Source organism: Phyllostomus hastatus, unplaced genomic scaffold (assembly GCF_019186645.2).
Source record: "Phyllostomus hastatus isolate PE091 unplaced genomic scaffold, TTU_PhHast_1.1 phas_contig_1, whole genome shotgun sequence".
NCBI classification, from domain to species: domain Eukaryota; kingdom Metazoa; phylum Chordata; class Mammalia; order Chiroptera; family Phyllostomidae; genus Phyllostomus; species Phyllostomus hastatus.
In genome coordinates this window covers 46,267,991-46,288,787 of record NW_025333498.1, presented here as the reverse complement: position 1 = coordinate 46,288,787, position 20,797 = coordinate 46,267,991, and the positions used below count along the sequence as shown (strand labels likewise).

Genomic DNA, 20,797 nt, shown 5'->3' with positions numbered 1-20,797 from the left:
GAATGTGGGTTGTTAAACAATAAAACCAGAAGAAAACGTAGATGGTAGGCTCCTTGACATCTGTCTTAGTGATGATCACTTGGATTTGACATCAAAAGCAAAGGCATCAAAAGGAAAAATCAACAAAAGGAACTGCAACAAACTTAAAAGTTTCTGCCCAGCAAAGAAAAACATTAACAAAATGAAAAGGTAACCTACCAAATGGGAGAAAATATTTGCACATAATAATCTTATAAGGAGTTAAGGTCAAACATATATTAAAGCACATATAATTCAATAGCAAAAAAACAAACAAAACATAATCACACTTAGATGTAGACAGAGGATCTGAATAGACATTTTCTCAAAAAAGACATACAGATATCCAACATATATGTGTAAATATGCTTGACATCACCAATCATCAGGGAAATTCAAATCAAAACCAGAATGAGATATTATCTCACACCTATTAGAATGGCTATCACCAAAAAGACAAAAAATAACAAGTGCTGGAGTGGATGTGGGGAAAAGGTGCCCTCATACACTATTGGTGAAAATGCAAGCCAGTACAGCCACTAGGAAAACAGTGTGGAAGGTTTTTCAAAACGTTGGAAATCAGCCCTGGCTGGTGTAGCTCAGTGGACTGCGAACCAAAGTGTCGCAGGTTCGATTCCCAGTCAGGGTACATGCCTGGGTTTCAGGCCATGACCCCCAGCAACCGCACATTGATGTTTCTCTTTCTCTATCTCCCTCCCTTCCCTCTCTAAAAACAAATAAATAAAATATTTAAAAAAATTGGAAATCAAACTACTATATGTTCCAGCAATACATTTCTGTGTATTTATTAAAAAAAAAAAACAACACTAGCTCAAATAATATATGCACCCTTCATTTTCCACAATACCAAGACAAGAAAACAATCTAAGTGGCCATAAATTAGTGACTTGATAAAAAATGTTACATATATATATATATATACATATATATATAATAAAATTCTATTCAATGACAAAATTAAGGAAATCTTGCAATTTATGACAACATGGATAGAACTTGCATTTGTTAGCTAAGTGAAATAAGCCAGAGAGAGAAGGACAAATACCTCTTCATTATCTCACATATATGTGAAATCTAAAGTAAATAAATAAATAAAACCTAACTCATAAATTGGTACTTGCCAGAGAGTTGGGGGCAGGGGGTAGAAATGGGTAAAGAGGGTCAAAAGGTATAAGTTTCCAGTTACAAAATAAGTGACATGGGGATATAATGTACAGTATTCTGGTTATAATAAATAATATTATATTGAACATTTGAAGGTTGCTAAGGTAGATTTTTAAAGTAAATGAATTACTTTTTAATTTAATTTAAAAGGATATGTGAGAAAAATGTATGGAAATGTTCAAGAACAAACTGACAGTAACCAGAGGGGCGGTGGGAGGAGGTAATGGGGGAAAAGGGAGAAGGGTCATCAAGGAACATGTATAAAGGACACATGGACAAAGCCTAAGGAGGGTAAGACAGAGGGTGAGAGGTGGGTCTGGGTGGGTGGGGGAAAAATGGAGACAACTGTACTTGAACAACAACAAAAAAAAGAAAGAAAAAATTTACTTTAATAATAAAAAATTTTCAGAAAAAGTAATGTACCTAAATTTCAACAAAAAACAGCTAGGATAATGATATGATTGCAACTGTTACTTTTTAAAATTCAATTTACTTATGTATATAAACATAACACTGATTCGATGTGAGATACGGTTCTAAGAACTTTGCCCATATTAACTCTGTTTAATGTGCTTATATTAAATGACTATTAATCTCATGTTTACTAAACCTATAATGTAGACACTATTATTATATCTAGTTTAAAGGTGAGGAAAAAAGGGCTTGGAGAGGTGAGGTGTCTTGCCCAAAACACACAATCAATATGTCGTAGGGCTGAGATTTAAACCCAGCAGTTGGACTTCCACGGCTATGCCATTAACTATAAGCTCAGCTTTCTCATCCTATAAAATATTTTCAAATTTAGATTTAAAATACCCACTATTCCCCTTTTATATTGCATATGTTTAAGCTTTGTTTTTTTTGTTAATTTCATATAACAATATTAAGAACCAAAAGATCTAAAATAGACTTTCTTTTTTAAAAGTTCTGCTTAAATGTCCAATAACCAAACTGAATATTTATATATATATAATGAATACTTGTAAGAAAACTGGTATTAAAACTTTTATTAATTTCTTACTTGGTAGGTTACATAACTTCAATAATATTTCTAACCTTTATTTAAATTATAAAAGACGTATTTCATCTATAGCACTATCATGCATTTTTAAGGTTTATTATTGTTTTCATGAATTTCACATTCATTCACCAGAAACAGGCGTTATTATTATTGTACATGTGTTAATGGTGAAAGCTGTCTCTATTTTCATTATTGTAATTCTATACTTGGTAATAAAATAGTAATCTTTTTATTTTTCCCTAACATTGGAAGAGTTACTTCACAGAGGCATGTGACAGGATAGATGATGATTGTTATATGCTCAGTGATCCTTATAATGGGGAAAAGTAGACTGTTCTCTGATCACTTTCAAATTTGTAAACTGACAGAATTTCATTTAAAAAAGAGCAAGTTTTCATGATAGATGACATTCTCTAAAAGTGTATAAAGATAAGAATATCTACCCTGAATCCTGGGAAAATATGTTAAATTAGATCTATAATGGTAAAAACTTCCCTATTTTATGCAAAGTAGATAAGTCACATATAAATCAGTTTTTAAGATGTCAAGAACATTTCACCCCAACCTACTGAATTATATTGAATGTCTCACTTCTTTGTTATATATGTGAAAATGTCAGAAAATCTTGAAAGTATCATGTTCCTTCCCATTCTATGAATTTGCTAGGGGTCACATTAATGTGGGCAAATCAAACAGTCAGTAAATGAAATGCATGGATTTTATTTTGAGGCAGCAGAACGATGCAGTACATAGGCCCAGGCCATTTTTCATGGTCCAATCTATTTAAATTAGTCTACACATAAAAATTATAGTTCCTGAAAAATGTTGAACAGTCTGGGGAACAAAATACATTGCATGCATGTTTGCCTTTATAAATATTAAAACCAATTCTATTTTAAAGTATTTGTACTCCATATAGAGTGTTGTTTTTATTGCTAGATGTTCCTCCATGCTGAAGAACATTTTTAGAGAAGAATGTCTTTTTTCCTTGTACCAGTGGCACATTGCTGGCCAGATTCATGACTTCTTGCCCAATTTCAATTTAGTTATATGTATAGTGCCTATTAAATACAATAATGATTAAACCGTATTTACTCTTTTTAATATCCTCATATTTTTCAAGCTTGTAGGATGAAGGGAATAAAGGAGTTCAGAGTGATAGGAAAGAATTAAAGTTATTGCTCACATAATCCAGGGTGTGTGGAAACTCCCATGTGACAATGAAGGATCGATTACATATGAAAATTGAAACTGAGAAATTGAAAATATCTGGGAGGAGAACTAGATTCAATCAGACTATGTCAGAGAGAAGGCACAGAAAATTTTATAGATGAGGGCATTTTGATGGGAGAAATACTATCAAGGGAGAATGAATACCAAGTATCCAAGAAAGACAGAGGATAGCCATGAAATTTATGGACCATAAAGGTGAGAGCATTTTCACTCAAGTCTAGCAGAAGATAATATAACATGAATTCAAAATAAGGCTTGAAGTGTGGTCCACAAGAACAAAAATGCCAATGAAGTAGAAGATCTGCTTACTCTACACTGAAAGTGGCAGAAAAAGAGAAAATGTACCCTCTGCAGGAAAGAGCTTATCATCTGAGAATCATGTGTCTCATGATTCAAATATGTTAATGAAAAGAAAGCATTATTTACATTGGGATGATATGACACAAATCATAATAGGGAAGCATCAGGCAAGAGGTATAAAAATATGAGTTGATGTTGCACAAAATGGCCATGGCATTCCGGAAAAAAAATAAAAGAAATGCGAGGCTGAATTAAGAACATTTGGCAAGAATTAAAAGGATGAAAATAAAATCACAAAACCAAGATGAAGATTACTATTGCACCAAAATTTGAAATGCATGTGGAATTGAATACTTGTGAATTCAATTCTCTTAAAATGGATAAGCTCAAGCAATTGGTTTCTCCTTCCTTATGCACCATTCCCCATCCTTCCAATATACCACACAATGTCTACTTGGGGGCTAACATTAATGTGTCCTTGGTATTTTCCTCTAATTCACTAATCTTACTTAGCTTTGAGATTCAAATTCTGAAGACCTTCTACAACTTCCCACAGTCTCTTTTATTTATACACTAGCAATGACTAAAAATATGGGGACTTGATGTAGAACCTTTAATTTCTAAGATTTCCTTATTTATTTCTATGTGAAGGAAATAAACAGGGAAAGAAAAAAAACTTGAACTAATTAAAATAAAAGCTCGAATTACTCCCATCATACAATATACATAAAATATTAATAACTCTTAATTTATTAATTTTTACAGTTAAATATTAAATGATTAAGGTGAAAATACTTTCTGGATGGTTAATTAATAATAACCACTTACCCTGTGGCTGACGACTAGGATGGTATATCTGAAGGTCAAATGGCTGTGCACTGGTTTTCTGAATCACACTGACATTTTGCCCTGTCCACTTATTGGCTTTGGACAAAGTGTTGGTCCTCCAGTCTGTCCAGTAGACCTCACTCCCATATAGAGACACAGCAAAGGGATGAGAAAGGTATTCATGACCGCGGATGATTTCTATCATTCCTGTTCCATCATAGAGAGCTGAATAAATAGCATCTGACCTAGAGAAAGGTAAATACATCAGTAGTTTATCAAAACATTCAATAGTGTAATGATGTGATTACATTACTTAGATAAATGACAGCAAATATTTTATAAGATATTTTATGAGCCTGTATCTAATTTGTAGAAGGAAAAAAGCCACCATAACAAAAACAAAAATCACCAACTGCCAGAAAATCACCATTGTAACAAAACCAAACAAAAATCAAAACCTACTTCACTGTGTGTATACATCATACATACATATTCAGAAACATTTTGAATTTGTAAATATTTTCAAAGGAAGGTAACAGAAAATACAGAAAAAAAGGTTTATTTTTTAAACCTGGCATCTGTCCAAACTATTCTTTTCTCAAAGTGGTCCACAGTTAGTCCATTGGGCCAAGCCCCAGTTTTCATATCTTTATAGATAGTTTTTCTCCCAGCACCACTCATAGAGGCAGATTCAATGCGAGGAAAATTGGCATCCCAATCTGTCCAGAAGAGAATTCTGAAGAAAGAGAAAATGTTATTGTTTCAGCCATTCATTTTACAAACATTTACTGAATGTCAACTATATGCTAGGTATGCTAGGCACTGTCTAGGTAAACAGTCACAAGAGAAATGTCTGTATTATCTGCCCTCATGGGATTTTAGAGTCCAGTGGAGGAGACATGAATACATAATTACAGCTCATAAAAAAACTGTGAAGAAAATTTTGTTATTAGACAGAATGGCAGGTGGATGACCTATGTAGAGAAGAGGTCAAGGAAACAATACTTTGAGGAGGTGATATTCACACAGAAAGATGAGGAGAGCAGTATAAGAGAATGCCAATGAAAATAAACAGCAGATCCAAAGGTTCTAATGGGGGGAAATGTAAACTGAGGAATAGAAATAAAGGCAATGTATCAGAAATGTGGTGAGTGAGGAGCAAAAACAAGAAGATAAATTTGAGGGTGATTTTTTTTGTATCTTGTAGGATAAGGCAATTATTTGAGATTTTATTAAAAGGGAGTAAGAAGCACAATTAAGCAGGAAAGAAACATGACATCATTAATACATGGATTATTGTGAGGCAAAAGTATGGGTATGTCAGGTGGTTATTTCAAAAGGACAGCCAAAGATGATAGCGGTTTAAATAGAGTATGATGGTAACAGTGATGAAAACTAATGGTTCCAAGATGTATTTTGAAGGTAGAACTGATGATTGGATTACCTAATGATTGGATGTAGGGAGTGAGGTAGAGAATGGGATCACAGGTAACTGTCAGTTAATCATTTCCGCAAACTCAGAGTGAGGATAGGGAGAGGGAGTGCAAGGATACATTGAGTGAAATGGGTAAAGATGAGGAGGAACAGATGTTAAGAGCTATTAATTGAGTGTGGGTGGGTGCAGATAGCAATCAATAGTTTAGTTTTAATTTTTTGATCTTGAGATTTCAAAGACATCAAAAAGGAGATGTGCAGGAATGTGTATGGTATGTCAGGGAGAAGTTAAGAGAAGAAGGACTGGAGACATGAATTTAAGAGTTATCAGTATGGAGATGATATTTAGATTCACACAAGTGAAATAGATCATATGGCAGAAGATCTAGAAGAAAAACAGAAGCAAATTATATACTTTGTAACTCTAGAAATTCATGTTACACAAACAGTGCCACACAATAGGCATTCAGTGTGGCATGTTCTGCTTTGATTTTTAAGGTGATTAGGTAATTGGTGGTGTATATTTAATTGGCAGGGGTCTAAACTGCTGGTATATGTTTCTGTAGTTTTTTTTTATAGAATATAGTTCCACAATTATTGCCACAGCTAATATTTTTGAATACTTACTACATGGTAGCTACTATTTTCAACTCTATATAGATCATCTCATTTATGGGACCATGAGGCCATGGCTACTTATCCTTGCCTTGCAGATGAGAAAACAGGACTATAGGAGTTCAATTACTTGATCAGGGTTACATAGTTAGCAGGTGGCAGATGGAAAATGGAAAGTAGATAGCTTAATTTATGTTCTTATGCTTTTAACATCTAACTCTTTAACGTCATGTCATTAAATAAAGTAAAGGGAAAATATCTAGTATAGAAATAGAAGCATGGTTAGTTGCCCCCTCTACGGATGTAGAGAACCCAATGGAGAGCATGGATATTTGGTAATGGAGAAGACAGAGGGCTGGAGATAAAATGACAATCTAGTAAACTTTCTTTTATTAGCTCTGAAAACATTTTGGTGAGCAATAATATAGTTATTGGGAAAAACAAATTTGTTATTTGTTATAATTACACAGTTTGCTATTTTTCAATCCTTCCATCATTTTGAATGATCCCTGAGTATAGGAATTTGATGGATTACCTTAGAAAAAGAAAACAATCATTTGGGACAAAATTTAAAATCCAACTAAACCTATTTTTTCTTTTAAAGATATCTATTTAAGAAAATGTTGTGTTATGTGAAGTGAATATTCATTTTGACTTCAGTTTTTGAGAAGCATTTAGTCTCTCAGAATATATCAATTGCAAATATGAAGCAATTAGAAGACAATTCAAACCATTATATAATCAATTTAGTATATATGCTAACAGAGTATAGTGAACAGGGAAGGAAGATAATGACCTAGATTAAAATGGAAATTAAAAAAAATTGCATTAAATAATATATATCAATGTTGAATTGTGGCATTGTATATGTTTTCCTGTCAGACCAACTTGTAATCAAGGTTGGGATTGTCACTGCAGCATAATTAATCTCAGACTCCATTATCTCTTCTGTAAATGAAAAGTATAACAGTCACACTTGTCAGGACAATAGCATGAGGTAATGGATGTAAACAATTTAGTGCACAGGATGACTAGCACATAGCAAATATTTGTGCTTGTTCAATCATACATATATATTCATAGATAATACTTTAAAGGCAAAATTTCAGTTTTTCCAAACTGTTAAAGAAATTAATATAATTATAATTAATGCTAAGATCAATATTTAAGTAGTACAATATCATGTATGTGAACATAGATTAGTTTTATAAAATAACCATGAGTCCAAGCCATGGAAAAGAATTCAGAGGAGTAAGTTTTAAGACTAGGTTTATGTCATAAAATGACTCTTTCAAATAATAAGTTTATATATTTTTTAAAAATTTAACTTTACATGTAGCTTTAGGAGTTTCCATATCCCTGGTAGTGGAACCATATCCATAAAAATAACATTGAAATTATTCATTGTTTAAACACCAAATATTTGAATAAATTAAGTAAACTGTTGGTAAACAATATATCAGAGGACAATGTATTGAAAATTGTTTAAGTTTTGTGATGATTTGTGGGAGTTTGTTATGTGAATCCTTTTATTTTTTGTATCAGAAAATTCTTATAAAAAAGATTTATTAGTGTGAATAACTAAAAATTGAATAAATAGATAAAATTTAAAAAATGCAGTAGAGGACATTTATAAATCTTAATGTTGAGAATATTTTCCTGAAAAGACTAATATTTAAAGATAAAATTGTTTTATATGAAAAATACTAATCCAGGTATATATGCATAAACTAACTTCTATATATATAGTTTATATATATGTGTATATATATATATATATATATATATATATATACACACACAGAAAAGAGAAAATGGATATGTAGATAAATATAGGTAGATATATAAAATATATTGCCAGTTAAAATGAAACAAAGTTTAATTAATGTAAAGTTAGTAAGCTATTTAGTTAAGTAGTTGAATGTTTATTTTTTGAAAACAATGAATATGAAAGGAATTATGTGTTTTACTTCAAACTTATTTTTTGGATGCACACATCTCTTCACTGACACAGTTGTTATTTTTTAGCATCCCATTAAACTTTGTATTGAAAATAATATTTAAAATAGAAATAAAACCAACATAGCATCACTCAAATTTATGGTGATATCCAGATTTGAAAAAGATTTATAAAGATAATATCTGAAAACAAATATAATGAATTTGAGAGTCCTAGATATTCTGAGTACCTATGGATAAGCCACCACCAGATCTAGACAAATGGAGACCTGGTGTCTGCCTTGTAACGTTCTGCCTTATGTGGTCGTGGCAGTTCAACACACGTATCAGCAGCCCTGCACATCTGTGTGCTCTGTGTGTAAGTTACCAGAAATAGGTGCTGTGGACACTTTTTTTTTCCAGTGGACAAAATAAGACATGGCTAGGGACAATTTTCAGCACTCTAAAATAATGATCCCTTCATTTCTTTATTAAATATTGCCACATTTTGGTGTTCTTTATGATCCTAATCTTTAATCAATCCAGGTGGGAAATTTCCAATTTTTAATAAAATAAAGTGTTCTAGAATTAGTTCCACTAAGAATGTTCTTAACCTTGCCATAAGTCAGTTTACAATCAATTTTAAAAGTTGATTTCAAGGATCATTGTTTCATAAAAATCTAGGCACTCTTAGGTGTACCTTACAATGTGGTATTTCAAAAGAATTTTTCCCATATTACTTTATTTGTACTGTTCAAATGTATTAGCAATTGCATTATTTCTTCACAAATAATAAGATTGAATATCCTTTTTTATAGGACATATGAAAATGTTCACCCACATTGCTTTTTAAAAAGAGATTACAGTTTACTGATTCAACAGTTCCTGCATTCATGGGTTAGTCTCTATCAGGATTAAATTTGGTCAACAGACCATGAACAAATTGTAGCCTCACAGGCATGGAAAGGCCATTACCATATATCAGGTCAAGCTGCAGAAGGTGAAAGTAAATGATCTTGGCAAAAAAGGAGGCTACTTGTCTATAATCTTTAGGTCTTCTAAAATGAGTACCTTTATTATTTTTGTTGAAGAATACTCTCAGATAAAATTAAAATTTTATTTAGATGTGTTATTAATCTTCACAATAACTATATCTGCTTTCACCAATTCTTGTTGCAGAGGCCAGTTATTATAACAAAAGGAAACTAAACCCCAGCACTGGAGCAGGAAGATGCCACACCGTTGCACAAGAGTAAAGGCAAGGAAGTTTAAGAACTAGAGTGAGTGCTGCTGGATAGATTCTGGAGTTCCTGGTGCCTTTAATCCCAATAATAAGCTAGATATTTACAGAGGATTCATGTACTCATTTGGTTTGCCCTAGAAAGAAGTAAATTTCCTTAAAATGGAATGAATAAAAAACATCTTCTCCCTAAGATTCCCAATTTTCCTTCTTGGAGTAACTACTCACTTGGGATACTGTGTCAAACCCAGAATACTAAAGGAATGTAGCATGAAGGACTATGCTTTATAATGTAAAATGAAGGCCAGTGGATTCTATGAAAAATATTTGATTAAATACGCTTCTTTTTTGGTATCTGTAAAATAGGTTACAAAGACCTTGGTTACTGTGGGAACCTTACATAATGTATGTGTTTTATGGGGCTAATGTTATACCCTGTGTTTGTTGGTATTTTGTCAGCTGTGCTGAGGAAGCAAAGTGGCTGGTTGCCAACCATTCTAATTTCATTTTTTAGGAACAAAATTTATATTAGTTTTTTTTTACTGAATAAATCACATGTTAAGGTATATCCTTGAATTCCTGTAAGTTACATTTAAACAAAGGCTATTCATATGTATGCATTAATTTATTAGCACAATTATATCTACCAGGATCATTTACTTAGCACAATTATATATATCAAGAGCAGTGAAGTTCATAGACTTGGAGGCAATTTTGCTTGCCATCAGAAAGATGATGATTTACTAGGAAAGATAACAGTGTTTTTACAAATAATATTGCTCAAAAATTATCATGGATTTATAATGAAATAAAATATTTCAAATGATGTGTACATGTCTTTGGGACTCCTATCAATTTTTGTTCAAAGTTTCCTTATGTATTTCATGAATAATTTGAGAAATAGGGGGACATCTTGTTTCTTTTGAATATGTTAACAGCACAAATTATTTTTCAGTGTTGCTTTTCTTGTGCTTAGCTTGGCTTTGCAGTGATGTGTGTGTGTGTCTGTGCACACACACATTTAATTTTACTGTGCTCTCAGTCTACCTTATGAAAGGTCTCATGTTTAAAAATATATATGTACATTTAACCAAAATATCAAATAAACCTGAAATGTTTCAATATTTAAATATACTCAAAATGTAGTTGCTGCTACTGGATTTTGAAAGTGTTTATAGAAACCTCATTTCTTAATTGTATCAATATTCTATAAAAGTACTTTTAATAATAAAAATTCTACCATATTAGGACCTCCAAACCTCTCAAACTTTCAATTCATTTTTGGACTTGAATAAATTAGTACTGCCACTGGAACTTTGAAACTTTGGACATTTATGCTAGAAAAAAATTTATAAGTTTTATTTCTTCACCCTTTTAAAATATAATTATTACTATTGTAGTTATTTTAATCAGCCTGGCAGTATCATAGTAGCCATTCATTAATAACAAAAGGCACCAGCTTTTTCTGAAGCATTATCAGGCTTCCCCTACTCACAGGTAAGCTCTATTCTAACTTTCAGTCTTAGAGGATATTTTCCCTCTGAAAATCCCTTTATATCACTTAAACAGCCTCTGATATTTTTACTGAAATAATATTTGGGTCTGTGTGCCCTTTGTGTTTGTTTTCTTTTTCTCCTCTCAGGTGGAGTATTCTCCAAACAGACTAAGTTTATCCTAAGTAGTATCAGTTCAAAACTGTAGAAAATGAAATTTCAACCCCCAGCTTTACTGTTTTGTTTTACCAGATTATTTTTAAAACTTTCATACACCTATATTACTGTTTGTTTTTGTTTTCCTATACCTCTCTGTGTGCCAGTTGTAATTTGGGAGGCATTCACAGTTTTCTTATTGTGTTGGCATAAATGCTGAAACTTTCTCTAAAATACTGCTTTTCCCTTATACAGAAAATTTCTCATGCAGATAAGGTGCTGGTACAACCTAGACAGGGATAATAGGTGAAAATTTCACACCAGGAGCTGTTACATTGAGCATATAGCCTCTGTTGATGCTGAACCTTTGAGGGAAGTTCAGGGTCAGGAAGAGCAATCTACTTATAACCTCAGAAACAGTCTCTTTGAAAAGGGGGGATTTCTCATTAAACATAGAACATCTCCTCCTGTGAATTAATTGTTATTATAGGAGATAATGAGTGAAATGGGAAAGTGTAAACTGTGTAAACCAGAGAACATACCCCCAAGCTAAAAAATACAGCTACTGCTCTGCACACTGCTGACAAATATCCCTAGCTTTTCAAAAGGAGTCAGAAATCCACAGCTGCATGTAAAATATCTCAGTATTTTAAGTTTTGGCAACTAACTCAAATAAATTTAAAATCCTGTGGAAAAGAAAGCAAGCACATTCAATGAGGGTTGCCAGTTTGGAACCCTGTTCTTCACAAGCTGCTTTTGCCCCTTTAATTTCTGTGTCTGAAGGGAGGAAAATAAAAATAAACAAACTTCACAATCTACTGATTTCTGGTCTTGAGCATAAACCAGAGCACAAGGCAATCAGTGTGGCCAGGAAGCTGACTAAACAGAAACCTTTCTCTTCTGTATCTCATCCACACTCCAATGCAATTGGCGCTCCCTGGACTTTGTATTACTTAAAGGTACAGAGCCAAAAAATTGTTTTTACTACTATCCTTTAGACATGATAATGGTTTTGAATTTACAAAATAATTGCTGGGAAAATAAATAATTAACAGTGCTAACAAAGCATTCTCATATGTATTAGTTATATATTGCCTCCCATGGATTTACTGTCTTCTCGAAAACAACCTAATGATAAATAAATATCATCATCATCATTGTTATCTCTGATTTGCAAAGGAGGAAACTAAAATATAAGGGAAGATAATATAATTGGGTAGTTTCTCCAGAGAATAAGTGACTGACCAGGAAGTGGAACCCTCATTTTCTGGCTCCAAACCAGTGCCTCTCCTCTGCTCTTTCACAAAGGAACACTCAGATAAACAGCAGGCACAGCAACTCAACACCTGATCTTGTTTTCCAGAATCATATGCCTTGTCTTTCAAATGTTCCAGTATTCAGCATTTAACCAATGGACTACTTCAAGCTTGTTCTAATTTTCTTTTAAACTGATTCCAAGTACATACAAAATAAATAAAGGTTGAGGTGGTTAACATCTGTGACTGTTTGAATCCAAGATTGGTCCTGTGATTTGCAACCATTAGACACATTTACATCATTTTTGGCAAGTTGAGGAGAAGTTCATTAAAATACTGTATTAAAATAGAGTTGCAATAATTTTCAATAAGGCCTGCCTAATGCCCACATTTTTTAAAAAATAATATTTGTATCCTCTAAAAGTATCTATGTCAAAATCCTATAACCAAACTCATGGTAATAACCATATATCTGTACCTATACATAGGTATAGATATATGTGCATATGTGTGTGTGTATATACATATATGTATGCATACATACAATTATGTATAAACATATACACAAATATATAAACTTGTACAAAATAAATGCTTTGATTCATAATTTCTGAGATAAATTAATTCAACTAATTTGAATAATTACACTTTTATGCCAAATTTGGTATGTAAAAGTTAAACTTCTTTACCCATATCTTGGGTCCAAAGCAATAGCCCTGGGATGTTCCATGGCTCCTGCTATCAGTGTAGTTCTTAAGGACCCATCAAGTTTGGCCACTTCAATTTGATCCAGATTGCTGTCTATCCAGTATATGTTGCCTGCTATCCAATCAACTGTCAGTCCTTCTGGGGTTGCCAGGCCATGTTCCACAACTACTTCAACCGCACTTACTCCTACAACAAAAGAGGAAAAAACACTTTTACCCATTTAAGGAACATGTTAAGCACAAAGGAAAAGGCCTACTTATCAGCAGCACCAAGTACTTAAACATTTTATTAACTGTGAGGGAGAGTGTAAAAGTAATACGTAACAAAAGAAACTAAAAAGGTCCCAAATTTAGAATTAACTGATTTTTCCCATGAGTAATTTTTAATTTCTTAGGTTATTTCAGTGGCAGTAGACTATAATTTTTAAACAACTCTGAAGTTAATAATGATATTTGGGCTGCAAAAATGTTATTTCTTGTTTCTGACTTTTTAGGCAGAATGAAGGATTGTGGGAATAATAATGATGTGCTGGTTAAAATCAGTGCAATTTAATTTAAATGTTGATCTTCATGGGAAGAATAAAGAGAAAAGTTTACCTTTTCTGTTGCCTGGGGCAACAACGCTATAGCTAATCAGCACCCACTCCATTTAGAATCATGACAGATATGATAGCTTTATTGCCTTTAACCTGAACAGAGATAAGCCCCAAAGCACACTCTTCTTACCCTGTCCCAGACCATAAGATTTGCAACATGCAACACATTTGCAAATAACAGAAACAGACATTAGTGTGGTCTAAATAAAAATAAGAAATTTGTTGATGTCCATCAGTACTTATTTGTCCACTTCTTTCACAATTTTAAAATGACATTTTTAAAACACATTTTTCTCATAAAATAACTCTTCATAGTTTATGACATTACCAGTATACTTAGATATTTAAAGTGTGTTTTTTAAATAGTCAACCATCTAATCTCATCACTTCAAATTAGTGTTTCGCAATGACAGAGGACACTAATTCACCCATTATAACTATATTGTGTGTTTAAATAGCATCATTTTCCCAAAAGTACTATGATGATTTAAGGAGGTATTTAAATTTAATAGAAATATCTGGACTTGAAATGCTACACACATGAGATCAAGAAAAGTATTACATATATTTATCTCAAAGCCTTTGTAGTTAAGAAAAGCCTAGGTTAGACAGAAGAGTTAAGTCTAAATATGGCAACAATATTTATCTCTGTAAAAATGCCTTCTTCATTTCTTTGAGATATGCTGAAATATTATAACGAAATAAAAGATAAATTATTTCAACTAACAAATATAACTGTTAGTATGTAGAAGATAGTCATTTTATTTTCTTATAATTACATTTTTTCACCATAAGTCAGTGCAACAGCCCACAATTTTACCAGTGGAGAGAACAGCACAGGCCTTCACCACTCACTACCCAAATGTATCCTCACACATATATGTGACATCCCTGGTTCTACATATATGAGGCAGGAGATTAAAAACAAACCAACAAACAAAAAACAAAGACCAAAGATTAATCGAAACTCTTTTGGATTACAACAGATTTTTCTTAAATATTCAGTTAGAAGTTAATATAAACAGCAAGCCAAGACTGTAAAATACATACCTCCACTTTCAGAAAGCTTGCCTCGGTATATTCTGTCTTCTACAACATCTGTCCAATAAAGTAAACTTTGATTGAAATGAAAATCAAGAGCTATTGTGTTTCTCAATCCAGGAACAAGTAGACTGTAGTCTCCTTTATGAAGATCAATCCTTCTGATTTCATGGCGAATAGAAAAGATGATGAATGCTTCAAAAGGATCTGAAATTAAATTTATTTTTAATAATCTTATGAAAATATTTATGTACTCTGGTAATTGGAATAAAACATATGAGGTCAAAATCCATTCATTTAAAAGTAAAATTTATTATATACATTTCTATCTTTAAGAAGCAATTTATTCTAATCTAAAATTTTAAAAAGTAACCTTAAAAATTTAGTTTTATGTGTATTTATTAAAATAAGGCATAATTTTTTCCTTGGATTATTATATACTTTATTTTATTTAAAGAATACAAGAATACAGTTATTGCAATTCAAAGATAATGGAAGATTTTCTGTTTTCATGGAGTTTCTGCTGACAATCCAAACCAAGAAACACTACAGAAATTGCTAAGAATTAGCTAGAACTAGCTCTCCACTCACAGCTCATCACATGCTTACAGATCCAAGAAGGAGAGAGATACAACAAGAAGAGGATTTCTATCAAAAGAGTTAATGGGCATAAAGTTAAGAGTGGTCCGCATAAGAATGAAGATTTAGTGTTTTCCACAGTCCAGAAAAGTTATGAGTACACTAGTTTCCCAGTAGTTTTTAAGTGTGGGAGTACAGAAAAAGGGGAAAACCTTGAAAAGAAAAATAAGATTAAAGTTTTATATTTTTGTACCTAAAAAAGTTTCAATAACTGAAAGTTAAAAAATATGTTATTATTTCAAAAATGCATCAAGTTCAATACCAATTACTGTCTAACATACCAATATAAGCGAGACAAGAATTCTTCTTGATGAATACATTTTTGAGGGAGAGAGCCAGGCTTGCAAAGATTTCCCCCATTTCCATGTTTGTGCCTCCTCTCTGTGCTTTCTTTTAAGAAATTGGTTTCCCTACCCCAAAACTAGATATGTCTTCTGAACATGAGCAAACTTGTCCATAGTGATTGGCCCAGGAGGTGGATGCAAGATCTAAGTTAGTGGGTTAGTGGGTTAGTGGGTTTGTAAACTTAGACAGTTTTCAAGCTGAAGGGAACTACTCTCTTTTCATCTTAGGCCACAAATCTCTAAGATTAATGTTGCCAGTGTGAATGCCCTTACAGTTTGAAGGAGTCCATTTGTAGTACTGCAGAAAAGAAAAAAGTTGCAAAAAACGAGGCAGTGATGACCCGAACAGAAACCATGTTCTAAGAACTTCCAAATCTATAGGTCCAATTATCCATAAGATTAGTTTCTTCCTTCAAATGTTCATCTCTCATGCTTTGTATACGTAAGCCAATATATTTATCTATTCAAATTAATTTGAACTGGGTTTCTGTCAATTGCAACGATGTTTACTCTTCTTAATTCATCTTTACACACAGGTCTTCCCTGATCAGTTACCTAATAAACACCTATCTCTATTATATCACCACAGGCTATTTATTCTGTTTGAAGTATACTTAAAAATCAGTATTTACTAGTTGGTCATTAATTTCCTCAGTAGCTAATAAGCTCTGTGAAAACAAGGATCTTGTCTGTCTTGCTCATTATGATGTCCCTAAAAGCTAGTGCCAGGGGAAGCTATAATAGGTATCAGGTCTTAGATTCAAAAGAGTGAACCTAAGCTGGTTACCCTTGATCATAGGGGAATTGATGCCATTTTTTTCTATTGGACATGATTCTGTTTTAGGGAGCTCTTTCCAGCACATTAACTAACTATTTTTTGAATGAATAAATATGAAGAGAAACTGAATATACCCCAAGAAACTAGCTGACTGCTAGTGTGGGAGACAGCCCTGCCTTAATCAGCAGAGCCACCTGTAGACCTGCCACTGCTATACAGGTAGTAAGCTCGGCCAAGGCCACAAGGATTGATTGCTCAGAAGACCTGAGAAGTTGAAAGCAAAAATTATGTGTATTGTAATCACTTTAGGTAATGTGGTTATTTATTGCACAGTATTGGGTGTTTTATTGTATAACATTGCTATGACAATAGCTAACAAATACAAGATACCATACATTACAAAATGACTAGTTTCAAATAGCTCCCAATAAAATAAATACTCATAACATGTTAAATCCAGAATATATCATTATTAATATAAAAATGATTGTGTTGATGTACAGTTATTTAAAAGAAAGATATATAATTTATTGAAAAGAAAGATACCCTATTTGATTTTCTCCTCTGGCTATGAAACAACTGTCTGCCTTTGAAAAAAATCTTTATCTCTTTAAAAATTAAATGTCCTTATCTGTAAAACAGTTTTAATGATAACCTACTTTCAATCTAACTTAAACTGCTGTTATCAGAATCCAATTAAATAATGCGTGCAAATTTGGTTTTTCAGCTGAAAGCCATTACAATAAATACAAATGTGGCAGTAACTGTGATATAGTCAAAAACTAATAGACTTAGAGTGAGAAAATGCAGGTTTAAGATGAAGTAGTGGTATCAACTAGTTACATAAACATTAAAAGTGTACTTAAACTCTCTGATCCTCAATATTATTTATTTATAAAATGTATAACATACTGAATTATCATGGAAATTGATAATTAAAGTATGAATATTTAATAATACTTAATATATGCTTAATACTTATTATAAATATTAAATTCCCAAGATTAAATTACACTCTGTGGAATAAATAAAAGAAATACTGCATAGGAGAAAAGGCTGGAATGATGATACAGCTAAAGGAAGTCAGCTGTTTCTTCACATGTCCTTACACTAGTGACGTTTCAGCTCTAAACAGCTTCCTCATCCATTGGCTTACAGTCTGCCCATAGTCAAGTACTAAATTATTGTTGCAGCAACTATTTGCTAGAAAAATTACATTTAATGCCAATAAAAACATATAGTGATAAAATTGCAAGGTAATGTGTTAGTGCTTCTTCTAGGATATATCACCAGAAGGACAAAGAATCCAGAATGAAAAAGAGAGAGAGAGAGAAAAGAAAAAAGAAATACAAATTCCATCTTCCCTAACACTGGGAGACAGCTACCACTAAACGCCCTCAGTATGAGAATAAGGGAATGAAATCAAAGTGCAGAAAGTTTCTGAGAGGATGTCTGCAGCTCTCAGAAACCAGTAGATATAAAGGATGGCTGACAGGGAAAATTTCTCACAGAAGTAGCACAACTAAGAGGCAAACTCCACAATCACTCTGAAAAGAGTGGGAGGGAGTCTCAGACTGGTCTCAGGACCTCCTTTTAGCCCTCTGGCACCATTAAAGACCTAGGGGGAAGTTCTGAATGAAAAAACAGACAGGTATGCAGTACATTCAGTGAAAGAAACCTAGCTCTAAAGTCTACATACTACATGATTTCATTTCTCTGACATTTTGAAAAAGGCAAAACAACAGAGACAGAAAACAGAACAGTGATGATAGCAAAGGAGATGGAAGAAGGACTTATTACAGATTTTTAGACAAAAATCACTAACATTCCTACATACAACAGCTTCTGAAAAGACAAAATTAAATATATATTAGCAACCACAACAGTAAAAGGTAAGGAATCTAGGAATAAAATTATTAAAAAATATTAAAAGAGTATATAGTGGGAGATCTAAGATGGCGTCAGAGTAGGAAGGAGAAGATTCGGCTTCCCTCTGCTTAGGGGAGAAAATCCTGACGAATCTATGGAGTAGAGAAGCAAGCAACCAACATACTTCAGCATTTTTGAAAATAAGGGACCAAGGATTGTGGTGGAACCGAAAAACTGGACCCTAAGAAGAGTGCTGCAACAAGGTGGGGTCCCAGGGACCAGCATGTGGTCCAGGGGGCTGCAGCCCCAGGCCCAGTGCCCACTGCTGTGTTTGCCACAGAGTCCTTGGGAGAGAGCCAAGACAACTGCTCCCTCCCCAGCCAAACAAGGTCTGAGCGGCACTGGGAGGAACCCAGGTGCTAGCAAACACACAAGGGCTGTGAGAACCTTTGGAGGTTGTGGACACCAGAGGGGCTGGGTCGCGCAGCAGGCCCTGATCCCTACAGTCACTGGTCTGGGTGGAGAGTTTGGCTTCAGGAGAAACCAGGCCACTGTGTGGAGCAGCAGGCTTGAATGGGAGGAATTTCTCAAGAGATTGTAAGAAATTACTACAAAAAACTGTATGCCAAGAAACTTGAAAACCTAGATGAGATGGACACATTTCTAGAAAAATATAATCTTCCAAAACTCAATGAAAAAGAAGCAGAAAGCCTGAACAAACCAATAACAGCAAAGGAAATTGAAGCAGTAATAAAAAAAAAACTCTCAACACACAAAAGCACTGAATCAGATGGTTTCACAGGAGAATTCTACAAAGCATTTAAGGAAGACCTAATCCCTATCCTTCACAGACTATTTCAAAAAATTCAAAAAGATTGGAGACTCCCAAACTCTTTTTATGAGACCAACATCATCCTAATTCCAAAACCAGATAAAGACACAACAAAGAAAGAAAACTTCAGGCCAATATTGCTGATGAACATTGACACTAAAATCCTTGACAAAATACTGGCAAACCACATCGAACAATACATTAAAAAGATCATACACCATGGCCAAGTGGGATTAATTCCAGGGATGCAAGGATGGTACAATATTCACAAATCAGTAAATGTAATACAACACATAAACAAAAGCAAAGACAAAAACCACATGATCATATCAATAGATGCAGAAAAAGTACTTGATAAGGTACAGCACCCATTTATGATAAAAACAATCAGCAAAGTGGGAATAGAGGGAACATTCCTCAACATAATACAGACCATATATGAGAGACCTATAGCCAACATCATACTCAATGGGAAAATATTAAAATCTTTTCCACTAACATCAGGAACAAGACAAGGCTGTCCACTTTCACCACTTCTATTCAATATAGTACTGGAAGTTTTACCTACAGCGATCAGAAAAGAAAAAGAAATAAAAGGAATCCAAATTGGAAAGGAGGAAACAAAACTGTCACTGTTTCCAGATGAAATGATCATGTACATAGAATATCTTATAGACTCCACCAAAACACTGCTAGACCTAATAAATGAATTTGGCAAAACAGTGGGACACAAGGTCAATATCCAGAAATCAAAGGCATTTCTGTACACCAACAATGAAACAGCAGAAGTAGAAATCAAGGAAAAAAATCCCCTTTGAAATAGCAAAAAGAAAAATAAATACCTAGGAATAAACCTAACCAAAGAGGTAAAAGACCTGTATTCAGAAAACTACATAACACTGAGGAAAGAAATCAAGGAGGACACAAACAAATGGAAACATATACCGTGTTCATGGACTGGAAGAATTAATATCATCAAAATGTCCATACTACCCAAAGCAATTTACACATTCAATGCAATACCTATTAAAGTACCAATGGCTTATTTCACAGACATAGAATGAACACTTCAAAAATTTATATGGAACCATAAACGACCCCAAATAGCTGCTGCAATTTTGAGAAAGAAGAGTAAAGTAGGAGGGATCACAATACCTGACACTAAACTATACTACAAGGCCACTGTAATCAAAACAGCCTGGTACTGGCATAAAAACAGGCACATGGACCAATGGAACAGAACAGAGAGCCCAGAAATAAACCCAAGTCTCTAT

General features: G+C 33.3%; 1 protein-coding gene across 1 annotated transcript in view; it reads right to left on the bottom strand.

Annotated features, from left to right (window-relative positions):
• The window catches only part of LRP1B (LDL receptor related protein 1B), a 1,811,620-nt gene that overhangs the window by 608,822 nt on the left and 1,182,001 nt on the right, over positions 1-20,797 (bottom strand). The window contains exons 25-28 of the mRNA XM_045853515.1: positions 15,071-15,268; positions 13,407-13,611; positions 5,157-5,321; positions 4,586-4,830 (exon numbers count right to left, since the gene is read on the bottom strand). Coding sequence (XP_045709471.1) covers positions 4,586-4,830; positions 5,157-5,321; positions 13,407-13,611; positions 15,071-15,268 — 813 coding nt within the window. The remainder of the gene's footprint in view (positions 1-4,585; positions 4,831-5,156; positions 5,322-13,406; positions 13,612-15,070; positions 15,269-20,797) is intronic.